Here is an 11,404-nt window from a genome sequence, read left to right as displayed (position 1 = left end):
TGAAACTAAACAGTTTTCATTCATGAGTTACTAATATCTTGAATAAAAGACATGTCATAATTCTATGTCCAAAAATAAAGCCATAAAGTCCCAAGAAGCTTAACGCTGTTCTAATGGTACAACACTTAAAGTAGTTTCACAACAGCCGATTCTTAAAGATTATAAAAGAAATACAAATTGTAACACGTCAATTTGCAATATTTCAATTCTACAAGAGTTTGTTACCTACTAATTGAGATATAAAAACTATTTATGTGCAGTATATGAATAGTTAAATAGGAGGAAGAAGAAGAAATGCAATATATTCACGTAGTAGTAAGAATGTTTTAATTAACAACAGGTAACATTACTTGAGGATACAAATAGAATGGAATAGATAACTGAGTAAATAATTTACAGAACGTGAGAATGTACATGTGAAAAGTTTCATTGCATGTTTTTATACAAAATAAATTACTCGTAGTTACACAGTAGTGAAAGTTTTTACAAACCATACATATAAACATATTAACTGATTAAGTATTTATGTATTAAAGTACCGAGAAAATAAAATATAATTTAGAAAATTATTAACAACGACGTGGTTCGTATGACAAAGTTTCATTGTTCATTTTTACAACTATACAATTTATATAACTATTTAAAATAACAACACACGTCCGTGTCAAAGTCAGAACTGTCTTTTTTAAAGGTATCAGCAACCCGTTATTATTTTTAGTTTGGTAAACACTGTAATCACTTGGTCACTGATATATTGCTATACATAAACAAGATTAAGATTTAATCACAACGCAAATAATTTACACAATAATGCCAGGATCCACAGAAAACGGGTTGCAAGAACGTTTACTGATAAAGTTGAGGGCGACTTGAGGACCCCCCAGCTTCGTTTGGTGTGACCCGATTGCGGCAAACAACACGGAAAACTCTAGGAATAATTTTCACAACAATGATAGGTTCACACACAAAACGTGTTGCAAGAAAGTTTACTGACAAAGTTGAGGGCGACTTGAGGACCCCCATCTTAGTTTGGCGTCCCCACCCGATTGCGGCGAACAGCACGGAAAAACTCTAGGCACATGATGCGGAAATCAATTTTTTCATCTTCTCCGAGTTTTTGGTAGTCTGGAAGAAGAGACAAAAGAAATAGTTCGCCCGCGTCCACTTGGTTTGAAGCGGCGACATCTACAACCCTTTCCTTCGGTTCCATGTGAAGTGAGGTGTTGTTAGCGATGCGCAGACTGTTTCTTCTAGACGGGCCTGGGCTCTTTGGAGACTCTTCTAACGGAGAGAACACGGAAGTCTCTTCTGCGTAGTCATAACTCTCTTCCTCTACTGGGCCAGTGGAGTTGGACATTGTGAAGTCGTCACCGAGAGGCTCCAGCAGAAACTGCAAATTATCGTGGTAAATGTACTTTCTCTTCTTTCTTACAGAATTGCCCCTCCGAAGGTGGTTCAAATGTTTGACGAAGCTGTCTCGTATATGGCGCCATCTATTCTTCATGGAATCCACTGAAAACATACGATTACTTTTAAAATATTAATAATGCAATCATCAATCCAAATATAAAAATAAAAATAACGAGTTAATCATATTTTTGTACATTAAAATTAATTGCTTTTAACAGGACTTTAAACCGATTTAAGAGCTTTCAGTAGTAGTTTAATACTAAATGCAAATGGCACAAGTTTGGAATTTCCAACTACTAGTGGACCAACTACTTTTTAGGATTGTTACTGGAACAAATCAGTTTTAGGAATGTTCTGCCTGTAGACTTTTCTATACGTGCTACACTTTCGTTTTTTCGGTATATCACTAAAAAAATAGATTCTAGGAAACCCGTTAATGTACAAGAAAAAGAAATGCTCCGAACGAAACCTGAGTTAAGTCAGAAAGGAAATGCTCAGAAAAAACTATTGCGTATCGACTGAATACTCACCTGTTTTACATAACAGAAAATTAATTAATTAGAAGTGTGATTCAAACGTCGGGCTACTCACAGGTTTAGTACACAGTTAGGATAAATAAAACCCTAGCAGTGTGATACTTTTTGCATAGAACACGCGAAATTCCTTTACTACCGTGATTTCGATGTAAGTTTCGTTAATTTTGGCCGATTTATGTGTGAGGTAAGAGATTTATTATGTCTTTATTAAGAACGTAATTCATAACGCAGTACCATTGTAAAGCGACTGAGAGTGTGTAAAATGGAATGAATTAATACTTATTTCATATTCAAATTTATGTTGTTATATATTTCGTTCAAAGTAAGATGACGGTACGCTACGTTTCGCTGAAATAGATACAGAAATAGCACATTTAATTGTGATAGACAGGCTACATGTCTTAATACATCACTTGTTAGAATGCTACATGATTATACTCAGTTTGTTTACAAAAGTGTTTACGCTGGGTTTTTCTTCTTGCCGTCATGGTTACCCATAAGACCAATGTAATAGTGTTCGCTAACGCTCAGCCAAATGTCACTTTGCCTTTATCAAAATTAAGGTTTGTAACATGTTTAAGTTTTTTCGATATCGTGCTGACAGACAGATAGACAGACAAACAGAAATGAAATATTTCTAGCTTCTTAAGTGATTGATTCGCTGAAGCCCAGCCAAGTGTCATGGACATAATCATTATGAGTGAAAACTTTACATTAAAACATAATATTCCAAATGAACAGAAAAATAGGTAATAATTATGCTTTGGAAGACTTGTGGAATTAGAACTTACAATTAGTGATCTTGAAATATTCAAAATTCGTGGTATGGTCTAACCTCGTATTTGCCTGACAGTAATTTCGTTTACCTGACAGCCGATATTGCATTTAATTTCTGGAAAAATAGACTTCCAGCTTACGCGTCAAAGGCAAACAAACTACTTACGATTTATTGTTTTAATTTAGTATCTCTGCAACATTGGGGATCGTATCGTATACATTTAATTGAAGTCTAAATTAAAACATTGTATATTTTCGTGTATGAAAAACTATGACAAATTTAACCTTACAATACGTATAAACATTTGGCCTCCATATAGAATGGTGTTTATATCTAAATTCATCTTCGATTGAAAAGGAAAATGAACAAATAAGAACAATGATTTTAATATCTTACTGTTACATTGCCAACAATATTATCACTTTATGATTTTACATTTGCAAGCTACGGAAAAGGAAACTTGATTTAAAATTAAGTTTAAACTCGGATAAAATAGGAAAGGAAGGAACGATTGGTGTAGCTGACACCCACCATACTGGACCAGGTCTCTCACACGTGAAAACAGTGGGCAATAACATGATCTTCTCTTCCCCCCCCAGTACTGTTAAGTTCACATTGCTACCTCGAACACAATCAAGGTTAACTTCTCACAAACCACCCGGAAATACAAGCGCTGGACAAAGTCTCAAAATCTTATATTTTTCTCATAACTGAGTTCAGGTTGGGGTTGGACCATCCACGCTCTGATAGGATGTATTACTCTGCAACCCCTCTAACAGAAGGTCGAGGAAACTTGACCGGTTATGTTGTGGAAGGGACAGTGTTGTCAGCGTACAATAGGAAAGGGACAGCCCTAATTGCCAGAGCAGGAAGATCCTGCTCTGCCTGTAGTCCGCCCGGAAAACCGCGGCCCCTGAAGGACTATACCTGTAGATCTATTAACATTCTACACACTACAACACATATGTACAGATAGTCGCCGTGACCCATTTATCTGTCCGCTCTGGATAATCAACTGGTACCGTGAAGTTCAGAAACGGTTTAATCCTTTGTACCTATTAGCAGTTTTTATATACTCTCAGGAAACATATTCTGCCACAAAAAATAGTTATTTAGCGTTATAAGCGTTCGAAACTCCCTATTGCACAGCTCGTGACTTATTTTTAGTTAATCCTTTGTACACTAAGAGCTGCCTATTATACTCTCATGAAAAATCACGGGCCATCATCAAATACTTGTTTAGCGTTGTAAGCGTAAAACTTTTTGTTAGTACTTTTAAAGAATTTTTAACGGTATTCTGTGTTTCCTTCCCATACAAAATAAATAATATGAACCTACAACATGGAATACGTGTGAATGGGTAACATAATGGAATGATGAGTAGGCTACATAGTATTTACACTGTATTTAGACTTGCTTTTTTTAATTTGCTATAAAAATTGCATATTATATACCTAATTTAATTATTAGAATTCGATAAGTAATAAAACTTTTACAATTGCTTTACTGAATAACCTATAAAATATAAAATTGTCTTTCAAGTTCAGTCGGTAAAAGTAGATTGATTTTGTAACAGCTAAAATATTATTAATGGAACTTTATTAATTCTTATGGAATCTACAAGTACAGAAACCAATATCTCAGCAACTGTTCGATACACAAAAATATGAATATTACGAAAATTTTACGAATATTCCAGACACTGGAAATTTATTTTTTCTCTGGGTTTATAAATAACGGAGTAGTAAATTTTTATACATAGTTTGAATAGCTACCACATTGAAAGTAAATGTCGTACTAATCTGGCCAATGTACTTAGCCGATATATTTAGAAGAATTATTTTTGTATTAAGTTTCAAAGTAGTTTAAGCTTTTTTATCGTTTACACAAGCCAAGCTAGTACTTTTATAACTCAATATGTATTGAAATTAAATTAATTTATACTGTTATTTAAAAAAATTTTAATGAATGTAAATACAAAGTCGTTTGACAGGTATTTGGTCTACTGATCATATGTTAGTTTAGTTATTAAAAAACATATGAGACAGAAACGGACAAATACAAAATAAATGAATCGTAAAAAGTAAAAGATCTTTGGTGTAGTGGTAGCGCACTCACTCGGCAAGTGAGAGTTCCGGGTTCGAGTTGCGGTGAAGAAAGTAATTTTTCCTAAGGGATGCCATTAGAATAATTACAATAACATGATTTTGTATTCAAAATACCAAAAATTAAAAGATTTTGGAAATGTAGCCTATTAATAATGACCTTTAAAATAATATGAAAAATTATATCTCCCATAACTATACGACCAAAAACACGCCAAAAAGTGTGTTAAACATTGCAATGAGGCTAAAATCAAGATGGCAGCCAGAGCAGCTGGTTCTTACAAAGCCGGTTACACGGTGTCCCGTCTAGCCACCCCTTTATACCCTTCTACCATTCACGTCTCTTTGTCAAAATATCATTCGTTCAACTTTTACAGTTCTTATGGGTTTTAGAGTAAATATACATTATTCTAATACATCGTTCTTTACTAAAAAAAAAATACTTAACAACTTTTAATTTCTGTTACGATCTGGAATCCCATAAATTTGCATGTTCCCATATTAGTTCACAATTGTTTTAAATTTTATTGAGCCACACTCGAAAAATTCATATAATATAAATGAAATTTGTCTTTTATGTTGGTAAAGTGACTGGAAAATTACTATTTAAATTCTAAACAATATTTATAATTTTAATTTATTATTCAGTTTTTGTTTAGAACTTCATGTGGACATAGACATCCCAAATAACATAAAACTATTATTTATAATTTAAATAAAAAACATATAAAACTTTTGTTTTGGTTTCTTTATAGCATATCTAACATTCATTATTTTACGAATTCTAGCAATCAAGAATCTATCGTCATAGTTAGAATAAATTGAGCGTATAACATGAAATATTTTAAGGATTTTATTTCAACTTCCTTTTAGTCTATAAATAATTTGTAGATTTTTTATATTTGTACGATTTCTTGTACTAATAATAATAATGCTCGATTTTGTACACTTACACCCATTAAGTCGAAAGTACAGACTTACAGTCGAAAATAATTAATTTGTTTCACGTAATTTTAATAAAAAAGTTTAGTCATGTGTGCTGTACGTTACAAAGAGTTAAACACCATTAAACTCTTTTCCATTGCGAGCCAGCTATAATAAAATAACCTTGAGCTGTAAGCTGCTTATTCACTGGCAAGAAGTTGCGCAAGTTTTGTGTCATACGCTACTAATTGACATGTAACGATTAGTTTGAGAGGACCTGGTGAGTGGTGTCGGACACTAAAATTTCAATTATACACATTGCCAAGATATAAACTGTCGTTATTAACAGAGTTTATATTAACTGCCGCAACAATTATCAACATGAGCCGTCGCGTCGTCGCAAGTATAGCGACAGTACTCGAGATAGAAATTGCTTATCTTTCCTCACATTATGCGTCAGCAGTTACGCAAGTTCTCGCGCAACTTTACTCGCTAGTATAAATGCAGCCTTACACCCACGAAAGGCACGTTGCACCTGAAAATCCCCGTATAATGAATGTGCCCTGTTATTTTGGCGTATAATTATGTGATTTGTTTAACTTTAAAGTTATGTATAGTTTTATTTTAGTTTATAAGCACCCAAACGCATTTAGGTCTTTCTTGTCAATTGTGTATTTAAAAAATATTTAAACCATGTAGTAAATCAAAGCTTTTTATTGTTTCCTGAACAACCAACAATAAAACAGCAGATATAAAATGGTATTATCATATCTTTACCTGATGCATTTACTACGGCTACTGCCAATTTTCAAAACGTTTGAAAAAAATAAGTGCGCCACAAAAATAAAAATAAATAGCCACATACCATAAATAATAAAAAAATAAATATCTTCTTTTCACTGACAGGTATATATTATTATACTATATTAACGCCATCTGCCAAGGAGGCAACCTACAGGATACCGGTTAATACAGCATATTACCATTATTAATTTATTACGTAGTATTATTTTTGTTTATTACATACTTGTTCTATTGTAATTGTAATTCACAATAAGCTTTGTTCAGATATAGACTATGCATACAGTTTGACGTTTTTTCAAGAAACTGTTATTTAGTGATTGGATAAACTAAATACATTCAATAAAGCATGTTTTTAATGTTTTTATCGGTATTTAAGTTTTATTGAAACACAATTAGTAACCAAATGTTTATTTTAGAATTATTCTAAAGCATTTCATCACAATGTTTTTTTTTAATATTTCGTAAATTACATTGCTGACTTTTTCATACTCAAAATATATGTACAAATTATTTCTAGACTTATTTAGCTATTCAAACGATAGTTTCAAGAACCGTATAGCCTACGGCAATATGTTAAAACGAATCAACTTTATTTAAAAATAAATTGTCACTGAGCACCACATATCATTAAACACATATAAATTTTACTTCCAAATAAACTGTAAAATTAAAACCATTGAATTTGGCGCGGTTGGAATACGTGTGTCTGCTCGCTTGCGCATGCGCAGACCAACACGTGGTCTGTTGGCAGCGCGGGCATTGTGACAGCGTATGAGGCCACTCGGAGACTAATAATTATATTAATTCTTTATTGCAGCAAGACAATAAACAAATACAAACCAGAATCTGTTTATAAAACTATCACACTTCCTGTTACATTCAATGATGCATTATAAGACTATTCAATCACTCACTCTATTATTATCGCATCACAATTTGGTGTGGCATACATTGATGCCAGGATCAGTGGTTTTAAAATTAAACTGTTTTCATTCTATTTTTGAAATTAAACTCTGATTAATGTAGCAAAACAAAGTTAAACTTTTATGTTCTTTGATTCTTCTGACGACATTGACAATCTTCACTAAACAATATTTAAATATTCGCCAATAATTAATTATCTACCTTGCAACTGCAACTGGTACTGATAAGAGCCTGCCATATTATAATCAGAAAGATGGAGCCGGCCTATCGGTTTCGATAAAACGATGACTGATAACGAATAAATATTTCATCTGTCGAGTTGAGCTAAGCGTCGTTTAAATGCGTTTATTGAAGAACCTAATTCTAATACAAACACAGAAGTTTGACAACAATACTTCGTGCATTAAAAACGTTATATAACACATGTAAATTTAAAAGTGTAAAGGTAATGTAGTTTTTAGGCCTTTGTATATCAGCAATCGTACAAATAACCTCAAATTGTGTCAAGTATTTAAAGACGTAGGCTACAAAGTTCGAACAAAACCTAAATTACTCTTATTCTATACAGTAATTCAAGAATATACCAATTGAATGAGACGTTACCTGAACTTATGTATTAGCCACTCACCTCTCTCAGTAATTATTCTCGGTTTACAGTCCGCCCAATCGTCGTACATAATTTCACCTATTTGTAACCAAGCTTGTTTTCGACTCTGCTTCTGCGAATATTCCTCCACTCTCCTGTCCCAAAGACACGGTTTGTTTTTCATACACTCGATGAACTTCTCAACGTCAAACATTGTTAAACAAAGGTTAACGAACACTGCGGCAAACAAACCGTCCCGTCACAACCGCACAATATGGCCGCCAGCGTCTGACTGTAGAGGGCAACAGGCAGGCAGTGAGTGGAGTTGCGGCGTAACTTCCGGTTGTCCCGCCACGCGGCAGCAGGCAGCGGCGACATCCGGTCCGCCGTTCCCACCGCATGTGCGTGCGCGCCTCGCTCTCCCCTCCACGACCGCAGCCTTTCTGCCAGACTGAACACAGCCGGCTTTATCGTTGCGGTAAAACCGTACCGTCATTCTGTCTCTACATACTACTTGCGTAAGTATTACACTTACACTGTAACGATCACAATGTAAGTGTACTTTTATCTGGACGAACCATAAATTAATAGTGAAATTTAAAACAGTAAAATTAACAACATTATAGTTGGTGTTCAGTGCTACCGCATTTATTCATTCATGACCTGTTTATTAGTTTCGCTTGATATTCCATTTACCTCAGATTTCCAGCTTCAGAAATTTGACAAACTTACATTCTATGCCAACACCCCATGGTTAATGGCTTAAAAAGCAAATTTTTAATGAAGAGCGATGTTAAATACAGATTAGAAAATGAACGCTCTATGAAATATTGAATAATGAGGTTGAGTTTTAATTTTTAAATTATTGCGTAACATTCAGTTTAATAAAAGGCAACTGAATAAAACATCTAAACTTTACAAATTTACAATAAACTTGATTTAGGCCTGCCACGTAACGTAGAAATTGCTACTAAATTCAAGAACATTATTAAACAACAAATCATGTACATTTAATAGTTTTCAAATTGAATCAGTGCTTTAAACTTTTTAGTCAAATATAGATCTACATTGTGCAGATGCTACATCCGGATGGCATGAACCTGCTCGGTAAGAAATAATGTGGACATTTCCAAAACTACTGTTGTCTTGATACAGTCTGTCTAAATCTAGAGAAAATCTGCATAAAACGGCATTATTTGTTACCCAAGTACTATTAGGCCTATCTCTTTTAGATGTATAGAAAATTAAATGTATAGGCCTATAACCATAACATGATCAAGCCGTATCACTTGAAAAAATATGTTTGAAGATGCACTTTACAGTCTATGACAAAAATCTACAAATGCATATTATCAAAGTTAACGTTTTTTCAAAACACTTTTCTCAAAGACACTCCTCGTTTTTCGTCTCAACAGTGTATTCCTTTATTGTTCTGTTATTTTATTTCTGTAATGTCTTTGTTTGGATCGATTTATTTTTACGGAGTCTATTTAATTAAACAAAGAATTGCATGTTATCAAAGTTTCAGTTTTTAAGTGTACCTCAGTTATTAAAGGTGGAAAAACACTATTGATTATGGAATTTTAGGACAACTAAATATTGCAAATGTCGTAAGGTTATGAGTCAAGATAAGTTTTAAAACTTTCAGCTACTACTGGTTTCATGGCATAGTGAACCTGTTTTCGTGTTATTGTGATATTCCTTAATATCAGAGATCTGTTCAAAACAATTTCTGAGAAAATAGAACATAATAAAAAACTTAATTATTAATTAAATTAAATTAATTATTTCGATGCGTTATATTTTAATAATGACTTTACCCTAACTGTTCATCCTCTGAAACTGAACAAATTAATTCAATACTCAACGAGGGGATTCAGTTGCGCAAATTGGTCCGTGTATCTCGTACATCTTCGTCTCTTCTCGTGCCCTCTCACTCGCACTTTACCAGCCTGGCTCAACAAATTTTCCACAAAAGAAAGGAGACGTTATGTTTGACTTTGATAGTTGGCAAGGTTGGACATTATTTTATGTTTGACGATTAAATTATAAGCTGTAACATTTTTAGTAAGATACAATAGTAATATTTTTAGTGCAATCGGGACAATGATAAATAGTAAAAACGAAATTATACCATGACTGTACATTTTAATTTTATAAGAGTAGGAAAACAATAAAATTGTACTATTCAAATAATTAATCTGTCTACAAAAATGCATCTAGGCTTCCAAGATCACAATCGTCATATATCGCGTTCATTAATCGACTTTGTTCTCTTCCAGATTCATTCAGTGTCAAAAATGTATACCTACTATTGAGAACTTTATTGCATCATACTATGGCAATAATGCAATGGGTTGCAATGGGTACAATGGGTATTGCAGTGCGTTTCCACAATATTTTTAAAAATTTAAATACACAACGACTTTAAATATAAATAAATTTAAATGAACAAATGTAATAATGAAAGTGCAGGAAATATGACAGCAATATTTAATAAATTCTTCATTTTTACCGCATCCACAGCTTGGAATTCCCTTCCAGATAGCATTAAAGAACTGGAAAGCCGGGCACGGTTCAAATCGGCTTTGAAAAAAACCGCGGCTGCCGAGACCGATGACGTGGGCGTATGCGGATTGAATGAATTAAGTTTAGTTAAGTTTTAAAATAAGTATATTATCTTTGTAATTCAATATATGTTATTATGCAAGGTAACAATAGTTTTTGTTTTAACTTTAATTTTTAAGTAATTTCAAAAGATTATAAACAGGTTTAATTTTATTAAATTTCCTACTGGAGTTATCTGTTTGTTTAGTAGTTGGATTTTGTTGAGGTAAATGTAAGAAAGGGTCATGTTTCACTAATTTCGCCTCTGTACTCATTTACTAGAGAAAAAAATTATGACTATGACTGTGACTATTTTTAATGTTGAACAGTTAAAAAATTAGATCGAAAAGTTAGTTCAAAAATCGATGTAGGAATTTGACTACCACGATAATTTCTTCTTCGGTTATGGGCGCTAGTTGGGTATCACACCGTAAGGAGCGCTAGTCAAGATACTACTTTTCTGATTAGGTAACATCAACTGTTCATAAATTATTAAGAAAGTTCCTTATTTTCGATTTTACAGTGTTGTTGTTTTTGTTTACATTATTTTAAGTTTCAAGTTTTCTTCTATAATAATTTCTTTACTTTGATAAAATCCATTGCCAATAATAACTTTGCTACATTAAGTAAAACAAATGTAGACTACCCAAAAATTAAAGAAATCAACTAAATTTTGGCTGAAAGAATTTACAATATATCGTTTTATTAACATATTTTAAATTGCCACTCA

The 11,404-nt window shown here is 33.0% G+C and overlaps 1 protein-coding gene across 1 annotated transcript; it reads right to left on the bottom strand.

Moving 5' to 3' along the window:
* Positions 1-304: 304 nt before the first annotated feature.
* LOC124358768 lies at positions 305-8,417 on the bottom strand. The gene is made up of 2 exons (XM_046811064.1): positions 8,110-8,417; positions 305-1,512 (listed from the first exon to the last, which is right to left on the bottom strand). The coding sequence occupies exons 1-2, from the start codon at positions 8,279-8,281 to the stop codon at positions 1,025-1,027; spliced, it is 660 nt and encodes a 219-aa protein (XP_046667020.1). The 5' UTR covers positions 8,282-8,417; the 3' UTR covers positions 305-1,024.
* Between the last annotated feature and the right edge of the window lie 2,987 nt (positions 8,418-11,404).

Source organism: Homalodisca vitripennis, chromosome 3, assembly GCF_021130785.1.
Source record: "Homalodisca vitripennis isolate AUS2020 chromosome 3, UT_GWSS_2.1, whole genome shotgun sequence".
NCBI classification, from domain to species: Eukaryota; Metazoa; Arthropoda; class Insecta; order Hemiptera; family Cicadellidae; genus Homalodisca; species Homalodisca vitripennis.
The sequence above is the reverse complement of the archived record's forward strand: the minus strand, read 5'-3'. Positions and strand labels throughout refer to the sequence as shown.